Source organism: Mobula birostris, chromosome 25 (genome assembly GCF_030028105.1).
Source record: "Mobula birostris isolate sMobBir1 chromosome 25, sMobBir1.hap1, whole genome shotgun sequence".
Classification (NCBI taxonomy): domain Eukaryota; kingdom Metazoa; phylum Chordata; class Chondrichthyes; order Myliobatiformes; family Myliobatidae; genus Mobula; species Mobula birostris.
Window position 1 is genome coordinate 5,428,825 of NC_092394.1, and position 22,995 is coordinate 5,451,819.

At 40.9% G+C, this 22,995-nt stretch overlaps 1 protein-coding gene across 3 annotated transcripts in view; it reads left to right on the forward strand.

Moving 5' to 3' along the window:
- The window catches only part of bcas3 (BCAS3 microtubule associated cell migration factor), a 975,956-nt gene that overhangs the window by 145,759 nt on the left and 807,202 nt on the right, over positions 1-22,995 (forward strand). For all 3 annotated transcript variants that reach the window (XM_072243678.1, XM_072243680.1, XM_072243679.1), the window contains exon 8: positions 14,797-14,898. In XM_072243678.1, the coding sequence (XP_072099779.1) occupies positions 14,797-14,898 (102 nt within the window). The remainder of the gene's footprint in view (positions 1-14,796; positions 14,899-22,995) is intronic.

Genomic DNA, 22,995 nt, shown 5'->3' on the forward strand with positions numbered 1-22,995 from the left:
CCCTTCTGTAATGCCACAGTTCCTGTTGCATTACTTTTGCTCCCTTTGTTTTAGTTGACTTCTGCCAGTTGAAGTTTATAGTGATTTATATCTCAGGCATCCGAGTCCACAATGCATTTTCATTGCTACTTGTCAATACCACGGAAGATAAAGATGAGCTTGTAGTGCCTCAGTTCCTAGAAATTACATCCAGAAAGTGGCATAATAATTAATTTGAATAGGAAACAGCCCCATAAAAGCCAAAATGTGTTTTTAATATGGGCTCTAAGGGAAGGTTCAGTTCAGTTCAATACAGTACACTACAGTGAATGAGGGGAAGTTAATTTCTGGCACAGCTTTAGACGTGGAGCTGCGGTTGAACTTTTTACCCTAATTACGCTCCTACTAATGCCTGCAGTGCTCTTGAATCAAAGTAGCCCTTCAGGCCTTGGAAAGCTTCTCATGTGGGGAGCGTTTGTTGAGGCCGGACAAAAATGTGGAATATTGTGACAGGTTTTTTTTTATAAAACTTCTCAGTTACCACCCACCTTACTTGTTGCCTACAAAAATAGATTAATTGTTTGCATCTGTACGAATTTCTCTTTGTCCTTTGCTGTAATAACTATGATTAATCAGAGAGACATGACCTTTACAGTCAGTTTAGCTTTTAAATAATTCAACTTTTTCATCATAGCACTTTAATAGATCAAACATTTCCTATCAAGTGTAGGTTATGTAAGATTTAAAGTTTAGAGTTGCTGATTTGTTTTTCAAATGAACGGAAATGTCCAGAGTGTAATTATAATTTTCATGTGTTAAGGAGGTATTTGAGTTAAGTCACCTATCTCACTTAAGCCCTTTACCTTTGGTGTTTGGATGTAGCCTGGAGAAGGAATGTTGTGAACCATGATCACTTTATTCACCTTTAAGAAACATTTCTAGCTGCAACGAAATGTTGGCAGTTTGAGGCTTTAAGAGCTTCAATTGATAGAACCGGGAAACACAGCATCAAAAGTTTTCAGAATCTCCTGCTGTGACTGTACAATGCTACAAAAACATTTACACTATCGTGGTTCTTCACTCTGTCCCATAATGACAACTACCTAGATGTGGGAACATATCAGTGAGTGTAGCAGCCCAATTCAAGTGAACAGCATGTGAACCATTTCTTTTTTTAAAATATAGACCTCTTTTTTTAATCAACAAAGTACTTCCTGTAAATAGGATTTTAATTTCTCTCAGACCAGAAGCAGTTTTTTGACCACTGCTCTTCAAGAGATTGTTTAACCTGACCAGTAGTGAACCCAGTTGTAGTGATTTGCACACTTACTTGTGCAATATCTTTAAACAGGTTTATGCAATATTTTTATATAGATTTGTGCAACATTTTCAATAAAACTAGAATCACTGAAATAGAATTTCTACCTTCCTCTCTCACTTATTATTTGCCTTGTTCACTCTGAGGGTAATGTTAATTGAGTGTTAGCCGTGAGGAGGATGCTAAGAGGATGCAGGGTGACTTGGATAGGTTAGGTGAGTGGGCAAATTCATTGCAGATGCAATTTAATGTGGATCAATGTGAAGTTATCCACTTTGGTGGCAAAAACAGGAAAACAGATTATTATCTGAATGGTGGCTGATTAGGAAAAGGGGAGGTGCAACGAGACCTGGGTGTCATTGTACACCAGTCATTGAAAGTGCTCATGCAGGTACAGCAGGCGGTGAAAAAGGCGAATGGTATGCTGGCATTTATAGCAAGAGGATTCGAGTACAGGAGCAGGGAGGTACTACTGCAGTTGTACAAGGCCTTGGTGAGACCACACCTGGATTATTGTGTGCAGTTTTGGTCCCCTAATCTGAGGAAAGACATCCTTGCCATAGAGGGAGTACAAAGAAGGTTCACCAGATTGATTCCTGGGATGGCGGGACTTTCATATGATGAAAGACTGGATCGACTAGGCTTATACTCGTTGGAATTTAGAAGATTGAGAGGGGATCTTATTGAAACGTATAAAATTCTAAGGGATTGGACAGGCTAGATGCAGGAAGATTGTTCCCGATGTTGGGGAAGTCCAGAACGAGGGGTCACAGTTTGAGGATAAAGGGGAAGCCTTTTATGACTGAGATGAGGAAAAACTTCTTCACACAGAGAGTGGTGAATCTGTGGAATTCTCTGCCACAGGAAACAGTTGAGGCCAGTTCATTGGCTATATTTAAGAGGGAGTTAGATATGGCCCTTGTGGCTAAAGGGATCGGGGAGGGAGGTATGGAGAGAAGGCTGGTACAGGGTTCTGAGTTGGATGATCAGCCATGATCATACCGAATGGCGGTGCAGGCTCGAAGGGCCGAATGGCCTACTCCTGCACCTATTTTCTATGTTTCTATGTTTTTCTATAAATTTGGTTCAATTTTTAAATGTGGTTAGGCAGCCAACATGTTTGCAGAGAGGTTGGACCTTTAAATTAGAAAGCAAAAAGAAAAACGGCTGCTGAAGATCTGAAATAAAAAGGGGTGTTGGAAACTTTAACCAGATCAAATTGTATACCACAAAATTAATCAGCTTTTTAAATTATACTCTGCAGCTGAATAGTTTAGCTAATTAGTTTTAGCTGGATCCTAGTAACCTTTTTGGTGGGGTTGGACTTGAGGCTTCTGTGACTCCTGCCCGATGGTAGCTGTGAGAAGATGGCATGACCTGATGGTTGATGGTGGATGTTGTCTTCTCGGGCAACACCTCATGAAGATACTACCAGTGGTGGGGAGGGATGTGTCAATGATGTATTGGGCCGAGTTCACTACTCACTACAGCTTCTTACGTTCCTGCATGTTCAAATTACCGTACCAAACCAAGATGCAACCAGTCAGGGCAGGTTAAATAGTACACTGGTAGAAGTTTGTTCGAGTGTTTGGTGACAACCCAAACCTTCTTAATCTCCTAAGAATCTCCCAACCCAAGATCTTGAGTAGCAGCTAGTGGCTTTTTGTGTTCAATTGCTCTTATTGATGTGACATAATGTTAGAATTAGTTATCAATACTTTGGACATGCCTGCTGTTACTTTGGATTTACAGATAGACGAGAGGAAGTATTTTATTCAACTGCTTTATTGGCTAATGTCTCAGAGTTGTAATCGAAGATGTTCGAAGATTCTAAGATCACAGTGGAACTGTTGTTACAATTATAGTAATGTTTGGAAAGTTGGGTGCGTGCTGGCATTTCGACCCTCTAGAAAAATGCGTGGCATAAAACATGTTCCTAATTCAGGCTTTGGTTCTGAACTGTTTGTTGTGAAGTGTGGAGAATTGCAGTGTCAGTTAAAATAGCCAAGGAAGATGATGCTGTCACTCAGCAATGAGCAATTTAGTCACTGATGGGCTACAAGGCAAAACATTCCTTTACCGTCAAGACTCTTCTAGTGGCTTACCCATCAAGGTAATGGCTTCGTAATTGTTGCATCCAACACCAAATAATTTGGCTTTTGAAATCTTCTACTCGGAGCTGTAGCTAATTGAAAAACTTAAACCATATCTAAAATCTGGTAAAATTGCAGTGGTTTATCCACCAGTGGAATTCTTTGCCAAACGTAACATCTGAATAACTGCTGTTGACTTGTTGAAAAATGAACATGTTGTTCTGTGCTCAGTGTTGTATCCTGGTTAAGTCAACATTATTGTATGAGGGGTCTTGACCCGAAAAGTTGACTCTTCACTCTTTTCCATAGATGTAGCCTGACCGGCTGAGCTCCTACAGCACTTTGTGTGTGTTAGTCTGGATTTCCAGCGTCCGTAGAATCGCTTGTGTTTATTATTGTACAATGATTGAGTTAAAAACAACCGAAGTTGCGCAAATGTTTTGTTAGATTTTTATTAAAATTTAAGAGTACTCAATTTGAACATTTCCAGCCAGATGAGTAATAGTTGGGCACAGACTAGCTCTCTGCTGTAGTACTCTATGACTCTGTGAATGGTTCATCAGGGGACAGTACAGAAACTAAAGAAAGAATTCTTAGGATAAGATTCTCTTTTTGGCTTATTAGGGAAATTACATTTCAAATTCAAGGTGACATTTCCTTTCTTAGGTATAGTAAAATAAGAATTTTCTATCCATGCCTTCAGTGATTGTGTGGGAAGTAGACATCATGAAGGATGACTTGTTTTGGCTGTGGAGGAATTTCCAGCAGCCCCGGACCTCCTTGGTGAAGGAGCAAATATTAATGATCTGAGTGTGAAATTTAGAAGGAGCAGATCCTAATGAGATCAGCATTTCAGGGAATTTCTAGCAGCAGTGCCCTCATTATTCTGTGACCTTAGTTTTGCTCTGTTACTCTTTTAGATAGGAGTACTGAAATTTAATGGGCAATCTTTGTGACTGGCTTGGTGATTCAGTAATGAATCTGTAGTGTAAACCTAAGGAGCTGGTTTACCTTCTCCTAGTAAGGAGCGAGAAATTATTGATTTCTGAGGAATCTGCATCTCTTCTTTGAAATAACCTAATATAGGGTTTCTGTGGACTTTGCTTGTTGTAAGTCATAAGTCCAGTCTTGTCATCTGTATCAAACTATTTAAGTTTTTATTTCTGTTGCTAGAGGTGGAAGCAGAGATTCTGTCCTATTGGGAGAACATCACTATGATGGTGCCACTGCAGTTTCAGGGACCTTAAAGTTCTTGGGAAATAGAACACCAGTTTCTCTGTTTCCTCATTATTGCAGATCTACCACAGTGGTGTTTCAAAGCAAATTAGGAGTAATTTGGCCCTGAAACTGCCATGATTGGATCAATTCAATTCACTTTTATTTTGACTTCAGTGGAAAGAAAAATCAAGCTGGGTATAAACTGTTAGGCTGAACTAATTTAGTCAGTTTCCTTCAAGCAGAATTACCCCTACTAAGAACTATTAAAATCTGAAACTAATTTTTTAATATCTGTTTTTGCTCCTTTACTGATCTACTGATTCAGTTTGGTGCAAAGTAGAAATTTGAAACTGAGATTGCCTAAACCATTTCTAATTAATCTTATGTCCAGTTAAAACTCCCTTGAAACAGATCACAAAATTGTTGATTGCATACTTAATTATTTACTTAAGCCCATCCTCCCCACTGGGGCACAGACCGCTGGCAGCAGCTTGCCAGAGTCCTCTGTCCTGAACCAAAGGTTGATTGGCCCTGTGCCTTTCGCTTTCACTGCACGATTTCATATGTCTTCTAGGCAAAGATCCTTCCTACCAGGGATGAAGTCTTTGGAGCTTTTGTTAGCGTTTCTGTAGCTTTGGGTTTTTTACGAGATGAGGTTGCTCGCTTCATGCTCAACCCTCCTCCTTTCGCAGCAGGGCTTGGGACCGTTCATGGTGGAGTTTTGATGATTGCATGAGGATCCTTTAATCAACTGTCATAAAAATGAGAATAACTTGTATATATACTGCAGGTTATCATTGTGCTTTACTCCTAATGTAAGAACATAAGAAATAGGAGTGGGGTAGGTCATCTGGCCTATCGAGCCTGCTCTGCCATTCAAAAAGACGATGGCTGATCTAGCCATGGGCTCGTCTCCATCTACCTACCTTTTCCTCATAACCTTTAATTCCCCTACTATACTAAAATCTATATGAACTGCTTGTACTTGCTGCGTAGAGGTTAAGGAGACAGTGTAGAATGGTGTAAAATACAATGCACAAAATGCTGGAGGAACTCAGCAGGTCAGGCAATATCTATGGAGAGGAATGAAGAGTTGGTATTTTGGGCTGAGTCGCTTCATCGAATTATTCCTCGCACATTCCATTACAGTCACTTGAACCTGCCCAAAGATTCATGGATTGGTTTTGTGTAAATAAATTCCATCTTACAACTGTAACTTCTTTAAAAATTAATTCAGTCACGGTATGTGGTTGCTCCTGCTAAATGATAATTTCAATAAAGTGGCTGAGAGGCCCATTATGTCTTTCCTGAAAGCTATTAGTGAACAGATGGACACAAGGAACCAGGGGAATCAATGCCAGAGTGTTTTCCATCATGATATGATTCACTCACGATAAAGATATCTGTTTCTCACCTTAATATTTTTATAAGAAGTGTTCTTATAGGAAAGAATTTAGAATAGGAGAATCGTTTATTATCACTTGACATATGCCATGAAGTTTGTTGCTTTGCAGCAGCAGTACAATGAAAGACATAAAAAATGACTATAAATTACAAATCAGTTGAAAAAGAGAGTAAAATAATGAGGTAGTGTTCTTGGGTTCATTGATGGCAGAAGAGAAGAAACTATTCCAAAAACATTGAGTGTACCTCCTCTCTGATGGCAGTAATGGGAAATGGACACACCCTCTGTGGTGAGGATCCTTCATACTGAATACCGCTTTCTTGAGGCATCACCTTTTGAAGATGTCCTTGATGGTAGGGAGGCTAGTGCCCATGTTGGAGCTGGCTGAGTTTTCAACCCTCTGCAGCTTTTCCTGGTTCTTGACCTCTGTACCAGAAGGTGATGCAGCCAGTCAGAATTTTCTCCAAAGTACATCTTCGACATTTTTTGGTCTTTGGTGATGTACCAAATCTCCTCGATGATGATGATGATGTCAACTCAGACCTGAGAGGCCAGCGTCGGGCATTTTCATGCCCTACAAGGTGCAGTTCGAAAGGCTGTGTGGGGCACCACTCCTTGCCACTCCTCAAACTCCTCATGAAATATAGTAGAATAGTAATGGATAATTTAAATCATGTACATGTGAAAGGTAGAAATATTCTCTGAAAGCAACTTATTACATGTTTTGTAGTGAAACGAAAGAACATGCCCCCAAATACTTTAATTCTTTATTTTATTTGATAACAGAATAAGTTGCGATAGATTTTGATGGGTTGCCAGTTATTCGGATTGCCTATTATTCCACCTGTCCGGGAGAAAAATAAAGTAGAACTCTGATAATCTGCTGTCCAATTATTTGGAAATCCTGGTGGTTCAGCATCTAGCTCGCCAGATATTGTACCTGCACCTGCTTTACCACACTGGAGCATGGTTCCTGTGCTGCCTGTTACAATTAGAGTCCTGCTTCCCACGCACTGGGCCTCAAACCAAGGCCCTGGTCCCTACACTTTTTCTAGCAGTCGGGGACTGTAGTTCCCTCACTTGTTATAGTCTCATAGGGATCTGGCTCCTTCAATCCCTTGATACTTACTCACTTTTATTTCTTTGAAACCTACCAGGTTTAATGGAAAAATGAACAACACACATAAAATGTGCAGAAACTCAGCAGGTCAGGCAGCATCTATGGAAAGGAATAAACAATCGATGTTTCGGGCAGAGACCCTTCATTAGGACTTTTTACCCTCTCTCACTGAAAAAATATAGTTTTATTGTGTAACATATTGGGAAAAAAACAAACTACACTTTTGAAGCATTTTTATAAATGACATTCAGTATTTAAAAAATTTGAAACACAAGAGATAGCAAATGCTGGAATCCGGAGCAAAAATCATGAACTGCTGGAGGAATTCAACCCATTGAGTTCCTCCAGCCTTTTTGTTTTTTGTTCTTGCTTGATGAGTCTGCTAGTCCAGAATACACTGAAGTGCTTGGTGTATTGGAGTAACAGAGTTTTACTGGACTAGAAGTGTTGAAAATCTGTCATAAAAAACACTGAAAATTCTCAACGTCTGTAGTGAGAGAATTGGGATCTTGATGCAAGGTCATTCATCGGATATGTTAACCTTGTTCCTCTCTCCACTAATTTTGCCCAAGATATTGTCTGTTGTTGGTAGTAATGCACATACTTAACCCCTGAAGGATCTATAAATGTGGATAACTCTTTATCTGAACCTTTTGTACAATATCCTTATTAATGCCATCTATCAGTAGTTCATATTATTAGTTCTGAAGATTAATTTGTTTCAAGGGCCTAATGATACAAAATAACAAATTCTGATGTGACATCAGAATGGGAATTCCTACAGAAAGTAGTGGATACAGCCCAGTCCATCCCAGGTTAAGCCCTCCCCAACACTGAGCACATCTACATGGAGCGTCGTCACAGGAACCATCCAGACCATGCTCTCTTCTCACTGCTGCCATCAGGAAGAAGGTACAGGTGCCTCAGGACTCACACTACCAGGATCAGGGACAGTTATTACCCCTCAGCCATCAGGCTCTTGAACCAGAGGTGATAACTTCATTCAGCTTCATGAGCCCAATCACTGACCTGTTCCCACGACCTATGGGCTCACTTTCAAGGTCTCTTCATCTCATGTTCTCATTATTTGCTCTTTATTTATTTATTATTATTTCTTTTTGTATTTGCTCAGTTTATTGTCTTTTGCACACTGGTTGTCTGCCTGGTTGATGCAGTCTGTCATTGATTCTGCATTGTTATTGGATTTACTGAGTATGCCCACAAGAAAATGAATCTCAGGGTTGGTTATTGTGACATATATGTACTTTGATAATAAATTTACTTTGAACTTTGAATTCACTTTATAGCGCCAGCAATCACTGGTCAGGGTTCAATTTCCAAAGCTGTCTGTATGGAATTTGTACATTCTCCCTGTGACTGTGTGGGTTTCCTCCTGGTGCTCTGGTTTCCTCCCACATTCCAAAGATGTACGGCAGAATGGTGAGTTGTGGACATGCTTTGTTGGTGCCGGAAGCATGTGGACACTTGTAGGCTGCCCTCTGCACAATCCTTGCTGATTTGATTTGATGCAAACAACTCATCTCACTGTATGTTTCAATGTACATATGACAAATAAAGCTAACCCTTGCTCAGCGTTCCACATGTAGAAGTCACAGGTAGAATGTACATTAGATCTATGATCTGCATCAGATTGTAGCTACTTTGGAGTATGTTGAAAGTTGTTAAATTGGCAGGATTTGGGTAATGCCATAATTCATAATTAACATGACTTCCATAATTTTAAAGCTCTTTACTATATGGCAACTTTAAGGGAACATATTGGATGCTACTTTTTAAAGTGACAGAATTAGGATCCTAAAAGGGTGTAGAGACAGTACAGAAATGAGACTACACATTGGTCTGTGGTTTCAGTTGAAATGACTGTGGTACATCATGGTGCAACACAACGTGGGTCTCACAGTTTGATACTATGCGGCGCCATGATGTTCTTATGCAATGATCCAGAAGTCTGTCAGTGATTCCAGATGATTCTGAATTGGTGTTAATTTCTTTTTATTACTGCAAAAGATAAAAGCATATGGAAGAGGTATTTATGTTTTTATTCATAATTTAGCTCTTACGTTGGCTCTAGATTTGCTGTAATAGTATCGTGCTATCTTCTGTTTTGCCTTCAGTGAGCAGAGAGGTTAGCCTCTGCCCTTCCTTTATTGCAGGGGTTCCCAAACTGTGGTCCATGGAACCCCCTCGGATAATGGTCGGGGTCCATAGCGCAAAAAAGTTTGTGAACCCCTGGGTTTCTGCACGAGTCAGCAACTGAGGGCTGAGAAAGTCAAACCTTTGCTGCACTGCTTTCAGATAAACCTTTAAATTTCATCAGTAAATGCATCTTGTGTCCCATCATTCTCCATCGTGTATATAGACTCAGTGGTCACCTTATTAGGTACAGGAATGGAACCTGTGTGATCTACTGCTGTGGTAGCCCACCCACTTCTGAGATGCTCTTCTGCACAGCACTGTTGTAACCATAGACCATAAGATATAGAAACAGCAGTAGGCCACTCGACCAATCGAGTCTGCTCCGTTGTTCAATCATGGGCTGATCCAATTCTTCCAGCCGTCCCCACTCTCCTGCTTTCACCCCATACCCTTTGATGCCCTGGCTAATCAAGAACCTATCTATCTCTGTCTTATATACACCCAATGACTTGGCCTCCACAGAATATGTGGTTACTTGAGTTATTGTTGCCTTCCTGTCAGCTTGAACCAGTTTAGCCATTCTCCTCTTACCTCTTGCTCACAGAACTGCTGCTCACTGGATGCTTTTTTGTTCTTTGCGTCATTCTCCATAAACGCTGGAGGCTGTTGTTTATGAAAACCCCAGGGGATCAGCAGTTTCTGAGATACTCAAACCACCCCATCAGGCACCAACAATCATTCCACAGTCACCATCACTTAGATCACATTTCTTTCCCATTCTGATGTTTGGTCTGAACAAGAACTGAACCTTTTGACCATGTCTGTATGCTTTTATGCATTGCGTTGCTCTGCATTTGATTGACTGATTAGATATTTGCATCAACGAGCAGGTGTACCTAATAAAGTGGCAACTGACTGTATAATCATGACTTTTCTTCCACATCACTCTCTGCTGCTGATGCATCCTTGTGAAACGTTCCTGTAAATGGAAAAGCCCCAAGGACTATTGGAAGAGATTGATATGTTTTTCAATAATTGGTGAATTCTCATCTATTCCTCAAACTCAAGGAATGGCATCTTTTTCTTTCCCACAAACTTTAAAAAAAAAATATATCAGATATTTTTGTTCATGATACCCTTGGGTATTGAAGAATAAAGGCTGATTGGATAATTTTAAGATAATGGGTGGAAAGTAGGTATAGGAATCCACTATTGAGAATCAAGAATGAGGGATTGTGATCTTATAATGTAAGCTGGATATATTGTAGCTGAATTCAGGAAGCATTTCTTTCACTCAAAATGGAGTAGAGATAGAGGATTAGTTAGTGCTTACATTTCTATTTCTTGCCAGAACCCAAACATTACTTCGATCTGGTTTAAATTTCCTAGTTTAAATCACTTTGATACTTCCCATTTTTCAACCGTAATTATTTGCACATTTGTGATGAGTGTGAACATTTCAGTCAGTTTCAAGTGACTTTGACCATAATCAGAATTATATGTAGCGAGGTAAGCTGTGACTTGGTTTGTGTCTTTCTGTTCTTGTCCAGACTAATTTTGTAAAAATTTATATGTGACTTTTTCTTAAAATTGACATAATTAACTGGGAGCCTTTATTAAAAGTATGTTTTATTGTTTTCATTGTCCTTATTTCATTTCCTCTTTGTAACGAGATGTTTCAGCAAATTTCATACCCCATGCATTTGCAATTAACTTGTATATTTTCTCCCAGCTTCCACACTGGTTATAACCGGGGGAAGATATGTTGTATTTTATTAATTTTTATTTTTATTTAGAAATACAGTGCAGAACAGGCCCTTTCAGCCCAACAAGCCTCAACAGGTAGCAACCCAGCATTTTAACCCTAACCAAATCACTAGACAATTTACAATAACTAATTAACTTACTTATCGATACATCTTTGGACTGTGGGAGGAAACCAGAGCACCTGGAGAAAGCCTATGCACTCATGAGAAGGAAGAACGTGCTTCTTATGGAGGACGCCTGAATTGAACTCCGAACTCTGATGCCCCAAGCTGTAATACAGGTCCACAATCCTTTATCTGAAATTCTGAAATCCAAAAAGCTCTGAAAACTGAAGTTTTCCTTGCCAACAGCTGCCGTCACTCAGGTGTGACGTGGCAGCACCAGCAGAGGCCGCCAGACGTCAGTTGTGGCTCAGCACTCGTACTGGTTACACGTGCATTTGCTGTTCACTGATATTTTGGGTTCACTGTTGATTTTGTGTTTAATTTCACTGTGAAGATGTCAAAAAGAGCTGCAGATACCCCTATGGGTAACAATGAGAAAAAGAGAAGGAAGCATCTATCATTATCAATAACACAGAAAGTGGAGTTATTGCAGAAGCTTGATCGTGGAGTGTCTGTGCGGCGTCTTACTGAAGAATATGGTGCTGGAAGTACCACTGTATATGATTTAAAGAAACAGACAAGTTACTGAAGTTTTATAGTGACAGTGACGTTCTACATTTATTCCAATAAGTCATTTACCATGTGTTTGTCTGGTTTGTTTGAAGCTGTATATTTTTATTCTATTGAATGTTTTTTCTTGTCATTATTCCCTAAACAATACAATATAACAACTATTTACATAGCATTTACATTGTATTAGGTATTATAAGTAATCTAGAGATGACTTAAAGTATACGGGAGGATGTGCGTAGTCCGGAGCTCCGCTGGGTCCTAAAGTCCACCACACCGAGACAGGTTAAATAAGGGACTTCAGCATACGTGTTTTTTGGTATCTGTGGGGATTCCCGGAACCAATAAGAAGAATTCTGAAATCCAAAAAATTCTGAATTCTGAAATGTAACTGGCCCCAAGGATTTCGGATAAGGGATTGTGGACCTGTAGCAGAATCAGGTTTAATATCACTGGCATATGTCATGAAATTTGTTGTTTTACGGCATCAGTACAGTGCAATACATAATAATAAGAACAATAAATGACAATATGAAGTATATACAAAAAAAGAAAATTAATTTATTAGTGCTGAAAGAGAGGTAAAAAAGTAGGTAGTGTTCATGGGTTTATTGTCTGTTCCGGAATCTGATGGCAGGGGGAAAGAAGCTTTTCCTGAAATGTTGAATGTGTGTCTTCAGGCTTGTGCACCTCCATCTTGATGGTAGCAATGAGAAGAGAGCATGTCCTGGGTAATGGGGGTCCTTAATGATGGTTACCACCTTTTTGAGGCATCGCCTTTTGAAAATGTCCTGGATACTGGGGAGTCTAGTGCACATGATGGAGCTGACTGAGTTTACAACTTTCTGCAGCTTTTCCAATGCTGTGCAGTGCCCCTCCACTCCCCTCCCCATGCCAGATGGTGATGCAGCTAGTTAGAATACTCTCCTCGGTACATCTGTAGAAATTTGTGAGTGTCTTTGGTAACATACCAATTATCCTCAAACTCCTAATGAAATCTAGCTGCTGTCGTGCCTTCTTTGTAAGTGCATCAATATGTTGGGAGCTTGGTGTCAACATCCTGAATTCCTTGGTCTTACTGACGTTGAGTGCAAGGTTGTTGCTGCGACACCACTCAGACAGCTGATTGATCTTGCTCCTATATGCCTGCTCATTACCATCTGCAATTTTGCCAATAGTAGTTTTGTTGGTGGCAATACGTAAAATTACTACTGTACTGTGCAGAAGTGTGTGTGGGTGTATATAAGATATATACACACGCACCTAAGACTTTTGCACAGTATGGTATGTGGAGAAAGAAAAAAGTTACTACAGGTTGAGTACCCCTTATCTGAAATTCCAAAATCTAAAATCCAATTTTATTTTTAATGCTGACCTGACGTCACAAATGGGAAGTTAAAAAGATACTGGAAAGGTTCGCAGGCAATGCACATGTCTTTGCGCACCACAGACAATTCTGAGGAGTGACCTCACATATGTAATGAATAGAAGTTAATGAAAAATAAGAAAACATTGCATAAAGTGAAAAATGAAGATCTCGATCGTGTATTGAAATAGTGAATTCATCACCGTCAGAGTGAACATATGCTGCTTAACGGTATGGTGATTGTGAAACATGCAAAGATCTATCATGACAAACTGAAGGTAATTGGTTCACACACAAAATTATTAAAAATATTATATGAAACGACCCCTTTCCCTTCGTAGTTGCTGTGGAGCAGGTGGCTGTTTGAAATTGATGGTGAATATGAAGCCAATCACAGCACTGGAACTCGGTAATAGACCTGGTTTTGAGTGGTTACCAACTGCAACAGTGCTCCATCATGTCAGAGTGCGCTCCAACTGTGGACTGTGGACTGTTCACTCTGTGAGCTTCACACCAGCTGCACATAAGCTGTATGTGGAATGCTTAGACTGGGGTCCCATATCCAAGGTATCTCATTATATAGATGCAGATCGGAAAAAGTCTTAAATCTGGATTCCGGCCCTAAGAATTTTGGATAAGGGATGCTCAACCTGTGCTCAGTTGTTCAAGGATTCAAAGTACATTTGTTACCAAAGTCTGTATGCAGTATACAACCCTGAGATTTGTCTTCCCACAGACAACCGTGAAACCATGGAACCCGTTCAAAGCAAAACATCAAATCCCCAAAACACAAAAAAAAATTGCACAAAAGGCAAGAATAGAAATGAGCGGATAGCACAGAATACAAAACATCAAATCACAAAGATATTGAAAGTTCAGTTCAATCCAGCAGCATATCTCTTGGCTACCTGCAGGCCGCCACACCAGTCTGGCCAATCAAAATTGCACAAAACAGCAACAAAAAGAGGAGTGCCCATAAGCCAGAAACACATCACAACATCAACTACAGAGTTCAATCCACAAACTGCATCAATTAAACCTTGCCCAAGATCAATAGACTACTGCACTATCACCCGGCAGCATCAAGTAAGAGGGAGAGAGAGAAAGAGCAACGTAGGGAGCACTGAGAGAGAGAGCAAGAGAAAGAAATAGTTAACCATGGGCTCTAGGCTCCTTGACCTCAAGGCTGCACGCTTCGTCTGAAACCTCACTGAACTCCCTCAGAGTCAGCAAAGCACCAGATTGCTCAATCGGCCCGAAAACACCACCAAAATGTAGATCACAGCCTGAAATAGTTGCAGAACCATTTGAAAGTAAAAGATGAAGTAAACAGTGAAGGAAGTAATTTCATGAACCATCTGAAGGATGTTGCCATTGGTCGCTTAAAGTAGCATTTTCCTCTGGGATAGTTGATGCAGGATAAAAATACCTGGTTAGCTACATGCTGAAATTGTAAAGGAGATGCCAGATCTATTTTTTCTTTTGATCAAATAATGATGGTTTGTAGTTAGCCTAGTAGATCAGATGAGTATCAGGAATTATTAGAATTTGACTTGGTCTTCCTCTTATGTTCTTTACTTAGACTGCGAGATTGCTTTTTGATTCAAAGAAAAACATGCGGTGAACTTTACCAGTGTAGGATCAACTTGAATTACTTCGCATGTGTGTGACATTATTTGTGTTTTTTCTCTGTCACCAGCCCACCATATTGCTGTGTAGATCTATACTCTCTTCGTACTGGTGAAATGGTCAAGTCCATCCAATTCAAAACCCCCATCTATGAGCTGCATTGTAACAAAAGGTAAGGAGGGATGAAGAGCGTGAAAAAATGTTTTAATAGCATTCAAAAAACACCTTGTGGTATCATCCTTGATTCTGACAGACTGCCCAAGAAAATTTAAAACAGTGTTGCTGAATTGAAAATTTCAGGTGTTACTCATTATTCATTGTTTTTTATTATTCTATTTGTTAGTTTTAAATGTAATAGCTTTCAATATGTTAATAATAGATTATATTTTGTTGGACCTATAGTGATCCTTTCCATTTATATCAGAATCAAGTTTAATATCACTAACATAAATTGTGAAATTTGTTGTTTTGAGACAGCAGTACAGTGCAATACATATAAAAGCTTATAACTTACAATAAGAATTAAATTTATATAGATTATATATGCTATTATATATGTATATGTAATATCCTGGTTTAAGACCGTGCTTTATTAATATAGTTGGATATTTTATTTTCTGCAGATTTTCTCAAAATGCAATCTATATATTATACAATCGAGTAATTCAGATGATCGATAAGTTAGGCTTGTTGAATTAGCCAGTAAGATTCGTGTTGTTAACATTTTGGCCTGGAACATCCTGGAGGGTTCGGGGGTAGCCATTTTCTGGAGAGAGTGCAGGAGTTTTGAAGGAAGAAGGAGAAAGAAGGAAAATGGAAACAGAACAAACATAGCAGAAGAATATGAACTCATTTGGAAGGACAGATACTGCTGTTGGAAAATCCTCATGCAGACAGTGATCTCATGGAGAATGTACAGATAACTTTTAATTAGCTAGTTATCACATGACCTTGGAGACTGTTTGACGCCTTGTCCTTGGATGTGGCGTGGTATTTATTTATGTTTCACTTGGACTGTGTTTTCATGCAGAATTGTTCAGTACCATGAGTAAATGAAGTGAAACAAACTGGACTGATTATGTAACAATGAGCTCCAACGATTAGGTGCACACTCTGCACTAATATATATATATATATGTAATAGGCCCTTTATTTTGTTTGTATAGTTTAAAATATTTTGTCAATACAATTTCAGTTTAAATTTATACTGGTGTGAGTTAAACTCTTCACTTACCGGCGAACAGTAAATTTACATGGGTGTGTCAGTGTTCATAGAAGTGATAGCCTCATTTTCCCTTAAAGGAACATTCAGACTTTTGTTATTGTGTTTACCTGAATCGTATTTACTCTAGATATGTTTATTCATTGGGAATGGCCCAATGGTTATTCCCCATGCATTGTTACTGTTAGTTTACATTCCCAGTACTAGCTAACTCATTACAAGCTTGTGGTGAGAGGGTTACATACATTAGATTATTAGATTATGAAGACACGCAGTCCTCTTTTATTGTCATTTAGTAATGCATGCGTTAAGAAATGATACAATATTTCCTCCGGTGTGATATCACAAAACACAGGACAGACCAAGACTGCAAAAAAACTAACAAAACCACGTAATTATAACATATAGTTACAATAGTGCAACAATACCATAACTTGATGAAGAAGTCCATGAGCACAGTAAAAGATCAAAGTCTCTGAAATGTCCCACACCTCACGCAGACGGGAGAAGGAAGGAAAAACTCTCCCTGCCATACCTGACCACAGTCCGACTCTGAGTCATCTGAAAACTTCGTGCTCTGATCAGTACTGAATACCATCTCTATCCGAACAATTCAACCTCCATCTTGGTCACCAACAGCAGGCAAAGCCGAGGATTTTGAAGCCTTCCTTCCGAAAGATTCCCGACTGCGCAGTAACGACAACAGTGAACGAGTGTTTCAGAAATTTTTCCAGATGTTCCTCTGTGCTCTCACGTCCATCTCCATCAAATCAGAATTGTGCACGGCCCCTATTTAACGGATATGATATCATTTTTTACTGGAGGGCCGCGCACGCACGGTGCGCTGCTTCTCTCTCCTCCCGCATACATAAATACATACATAAATAAAAATTAAATATATAGTGCAAATAGAGAAGAAAAATAGTGTGGTAGTTTCATAGGTTGGTCCATTGTCTGTTCAGAAATCTGATAGTTCCTTTGCTTTGTCACCTGTGTTTGATATTAAGGTGCCTGATTTAACTTTACTATGTGCAGTATAAACTGACTTTTTCCTCAGTTTTGACTTGCTTGGCGGTTTCCTTGCCCCAGAAATGTGATGTTGCTGGCAGCATTTTAAGGGTGCAAAGCGACTTCCTGAACATCTGCAACATGCACATTTACTTAATGTTCTTGAACTGCACCAGAGACTGATAAGGGTATTAAACGTCTATACCTGAAGTACATATGTAAGTTTTCTAACCAGAATTCAACAGTAGAAAGTAGAGAAATATTTGATAACTAATTCAACTATTTGAAATAAAAGGTAAATCCATGGTTCTAAATGGGTTCCAATGATGAGTTCACCTCTTTAAGGCCCTCGACCTTTACTGAGTTTCAGATTTCTGCGATGGACAATCCAAGGAAAATTTTGGATTTCTTTCTATCTCTTCACTTGGCTTTTGCGGAGGTTAGCATGTACTAGGGATAGAGGTAGCTGGATTGAGTGATTAAGAAATTGGGAAGTGTAACGTAATGTGGGAAAGTAAGATTATCCACTTCAGAAGAAAACACAAAAAATTAATTATTATTCATGTTGAAAAAGACTACAAAAGGGATCTGAAATATATAATTAATATGTAGATGAAGCAGATTATTAGGAGGGCTCATGAAAGGTTGGGGCTTAACTCTACATATAGTATGGACAAGTCACATTTGCAGCAATAAAGTACAACATGTTGGACAATCAACATCAGGGTGCATAAAAAGAGCTACCTTTCAATCAAGACTACGATCGAGATTTAAAAGGCAGAGCCTCACAGCAGTTTCTCTGAGTTAAGGAGAGACCAATCAACAAGAGGGATTCATTAGAAAGAGTCAGTAAAAATAACTCAAGTGCAAGCGGAGTGGCCATTCTTTTGAGTGTGCCAGCTTAAGAGTAGCTTTGGCTTATCAGGCTTGGGCGAGGTAAAGTATCTCTTTTTCTGGTCTTATTTGTTCATTGCTCATCTGTTAGGGCCTAGTAGTTTAGTGAGAAGGGTTCTAGGGACAGTGTTTGGGAGAGGGTTGGGAACCAGTGTGATAGTGCTGAGGATGAGGTAGTTGGTTTAGAAACAAAGGCAATGTGTAGTGAGACTCCTGGCAAGGAGAGGCTGATGGTGGGGCAAAATTGCAGTCAACAGGATGAGTTGCAATGTAAAATGCAGACAAAATTGAAAAGGGTGAATACAGGACTGAAGAAGTGAATACATGCAGTATACAGAGTAAGGTAGATGAGCATAGCACTGTTACAGATTGACATGTATGATGCTGTAGGCATCACTGAATTGTGGCTGAAAGAAGATTATTACTGGGAGCTTAATGTCCGAGGATACACATTGTATCAAAAGAATAGGCAGGAAGGCAGAAAGGGTGGCATTGTATTGTTGGTTAAAAAAAAAAAGAAATCAAATCATTAGAAAGAGGTGACATAGGGTCGGAAGGTGTTGAACCATCGTGGGTAGAGCTAAGGAACTGGAAAGGTGAAAATACCCTTATGGGGGTTGTATATAGATCCCTAAACAGTAGTAGGGATGTGGTCTACAAATTACAATGGGAGATGGAAAATGCATGCCAAAAGAGCAATGTTACAATAGTCATGGGGGATTATAATATGCAGATAGATGGGGAAAATCATGTTGGTGCTATATTCTAAGAGGGGGAGTTCCTAGAATGCCTGTGAGATAGCTTTTTAGAGCAAGGAGTGGTTGAGCCCACTAGGAGATCAGCTATTCTGGATTGGGTGTTGTGCAATGAACAGGAATTGATTAGAGAGCTTAAGGTAAAAGAACCCTGAGGGGAAAGTGACCATAATATGATTGAATTCAGCCTGAAATTTGAGAAGGAGAAGCTAAAGTCAGATGCACCAGTATTACAGTGGAGAAAAGGGAATTCCAGAGGCACGAGAGAGGAGTTGGCCAAAATTGACGGGAAGAGAACACTGACAAGGATGGCGGCAGAGCCACAATGGCTGGAAGCAATTTGGAAGACACAGGATATACACATCCCAAAGAGGAAGAAGTATTCTAAAGGCAAGATGACAAAACCATGGCTAACAAGAGAAGTTAAAGCCAAAGTAAAAGTAAAAGAGAAAAAATTACTGGGAAGTTAGAGGATTGGGAAGATTTTAAAAACCAACAGAAGGCAACTAAAAAGGCATTAAGAAGGAAAAGTTGGATTACATAGAACATAGAATAGTACAGCACAGTACAGGCCCTTCAGCCCACAATGTTGTGTCAACCCTCAAACTCTGCCTCTCATATAAGCCCCCACCTTAAATTCCTCCATATACCTGTCTAGTAGTCTCTTAAACTTCACTAGTGTATCTGCTTCCACCACTGACTCAGGCAGTGCATTCCACGCACCAACCACTCTCTGAGTAAAAAACCTTCCTCTAATATCCCCCTTGAACTTCCCACCCCTTACCTTAAAGCCATGTCCTCTTGTATTAAGCAGTGGTGCCCTGGGGAAGAGGCACTGGCTGTCCACTCTATCTATTCCTCTTATTATCTTGTACACCTCTATCATGTCTCCTCTCATCCTCCTTCTCTGCAAAGAGTAAAGCCCTAGCTCCCTTAATCTCTGATCATAATGCATACTCTCTAAACCAGGCAGCATCCTAGTAAATCTCCTCTGTACCCTTTTCAATGCTTCCACATCCTTCCTATAGTGAGGCGACCAGAACTGGGCACAGTACTCCAAGTTGGCCTAACCAGAGTTTTATAGAACTGCATCATTACATCGCGACTCTTAAACTCTATCCCTCGACTTATGAAAGCTAACACCCCATAAGCTTTCTTAACTACCCTATCCACCTGTGAGGCAACTTTCAGGGATCTGTGGACATGTACCCCCAGATCCCTCTGCTCCTCCACACTACCAAGTATCCTGCCATTTACTTTGTACTCTGCCTTGGAGTATGTCCTTCCAAAGTGTACCACCTCACACTTCTCCGGGTTGAACTCCATCTGCCACTTCTCAGCCCACTTCTGCATCCTATCAATGTCTCTCTGCAATTTTTGACAATCCTCTCCACTATCTACAACACCGCCAACCTTTGTGTCATCTGCAAACTTGCCAACCCACTCTTCTACCCCCCCATCCAGGTCATTAACAAAAATTACGAAAAGTAGAGGTCCCAAAACAGATCCTTGTGGGACACCACTAGTCACAATCCTCCAATCTGAATGTACTCCCTCCACCACGACCCTCTGCCTTCTGCACGCAAGCCAATTCTGATTCCACCTGGCCAATCTTCCCTGGATCCCATGCCTTCTGACTTTCTGAATAAGCCTACCGTGTGGGACCTTGTCAAATGCCTTACTAAAATCCATATAGATCACATCCACTGTACTGCCCTCATCTATATGTCTGCTCACCTCCTCAAAGAACTTTATCAGGCTTGTTAGACACGATCTGCCCTTCACAAAGCCATGCTGACTGTCCCTGATCAGACCATGATTCTCTAAATGCCCAGAGATCCTATCTCTAAGAATCTTTTCCAACAGCTTTCCCACCACAGACGTAAGGCTCACTGGTCTATAATTACCCGGACTATCCCGACTATCTTTTTTGAGCAAGGGGACAACATCTGCCTCCCTCCAATCCTCCGGTACCATTCCCGTGGACAACGAGGACATGAAGATCCTAGCCAGAGGCTCAGCAATCTCTTCCCTCACCTCGTGCAGCAGCCTGGGGAATATTCCATCAGGCCTGGGGACTTATCCGTCCTAATGTATTTTAACAACTCCAACACCTCCTCTCCCTTAATATCAACATGCTCCAGAACATCAACCTCATTCAAATTGTTCTCACCATCAAGTTCCCTCTCATTGGTGAAAACCGAAGAGAAGTATTCATTGAGGACCTCGCTCACTTCCACAGCCTCCAAGCACATCTTCCCACCTTTATCTCTAATCGGTTCTACCTTCACTCTTGTCATCCTTTTTTTCTTCGCATAATTGAAGAATGCCTTGGGGTTTTCCTTTACCCTACTCGCCAAGGCCTTCTCATGCCCCCTTCTTGCTCTTCTCAGCCCCTTCTCAAGCTCCTTTCTTGCTTCTTTATATTCCTCAATAGACCCATCTGATCCTTGTTTCCTAAACCTCATGTATGCTGCCTTCTTCCATCTGACTAGATTTTCCACCTGACTTGTCACCCATGGTTCCTTCACCCTACCATTCTTTATCTTCCTCACCGGGACAAATTTATCTCTAACATCCTGCAAGAGATCTCTAAACATCGACCACATGTCCATAGTACATTCCCTGCAAAAACATCATCCCAATTCACACGCGCAAGTTCTAGCCTTATAGCCTCATAATTTGCCCTTCCCCAATTAAAAAATTTCCTGTCCACTCTGATTCTATCCTTTTCCATGTTAATGTTAAAGGCCAGGGAGCAGTGGTCACTGTCCCCCAGATGCTCACCCACTGAGAGATCTGTGACCTGACCCGGTTCATTACCTAGTACTAGATCTAGTATGGCATTCCCCCTAGTCGGCCTGTCCACATACTGTGACAGGAATCCGTCCTGGACATACTTAACAAGTTCTGCCCCATCTAAACCCTTGGAACTAATCAGGTGCCAATCAATATTAGGGAAGTTAAAGTCACCCATGATAACAACCCTGTTATTTTTGCACCTTTCCAAAATCTGCTTCCCAATCTGCTCCTCTGTATCTCTGCTGCTACCAGGGGGCCTATAGAATACCCCCAATAGAGTAGCTGCTCCCTTCCTGTTCCTGACTTCCACCCATACTGACTCAAAAGAGGATCCTGCTACACTATCCACCCTTTCTGTAGCTGTAATAGTATCCTTGACCAGTAATGCCACCCCTCCTCCCCTTTTTCTGCCCTCTCTATCCCTTTTAAAGCACTGAAATCCAGGAATATTGAGAATCCATTCCTGCCCTGGTGCCAGCCAAGTCTCTGTAATGGCCGCTACATCATAATTCGATGTATGTATCCAAGCTCTCAGTTCATCACCTTTGTTCCTGATGCTTCTTGTATTGAGGTGCACACACTTCAGCCCTTCTACCTTACTGTCTTTACACCGTTTATTCTGCTTCTCTTTCCTCAAAGCCTCTCTGTATGTTAGATCTGGCTTTACTCCATGCACTTCTTTCACTGCGCTATCGCTCCGGGTCCCATCTCCCTTGCAAATTAGTTTAAACGCTCCCGAACTATGCTAGCAAACCTACCTGCAAGGATATTGCTCCCCCTCGAGTTCAGGTGCAACCCATCCAATCTGTACAGGTCCCACCTTCCCCAGAAGAGACCCCAATGATCCAAAGAACTAAAACCCTGCTCCCTGCACCAACTCCTCAGCCACGCATTCAACTGCCATCTCCTCCAATTCTTACCATCACTGTCAGGTAGCACTGGCAGCAATCCTGAGAACACCACCCTTGAGGTCCTGTTCTTCAGCCTTCTGCCTAGTTCCCGAAACTCACACTTCAGGACCTCATCCCTCTTCCTGCCTATGTCGTTGGTCCCAACATGTATCAGGACTTCTGGTTGCTTTCCCTCTCGTACCAGGATGTCGTGCACCTGGTCAGAGACATCCCAGACCCTGGCACCCGGGAGGCGACACACCATGCGGGTGTCCTTCTCACATCCACAAAATCTCCTGTCTGCTCCCCTGACTACAGAGTCTCCAATGAGGGCAGCTCTCCTCTTCTCCGTTCCATTCTTCTGCACTACCGGGTCAGACTCAGTGCCGGAGGCCCTGCCACCATGGCTCACACCTGGTCGGTCGTCCCCGCCAACAGTATCCAGGATGGTAAACTTATTATTCAGGGGAATGGCTGCAGGGGTGCTCTGCCCTACCTGTCTGTTCACCTTCGCTTTCCCCCCTCTGACTGTCACCCAATGACCTGCTTCTAACAGCCTAGGTGTGACTACCTCCCTGTAGCTCTCATCTATGACTGCCTCATTCTCCTTTATGAGTTGAAGGTCATCCAGCTGCTGCTCCAGATTCCTTACATGGTATTTCAGATCGTCCAGCCGTATGCACTTCTGGCAGATGTGA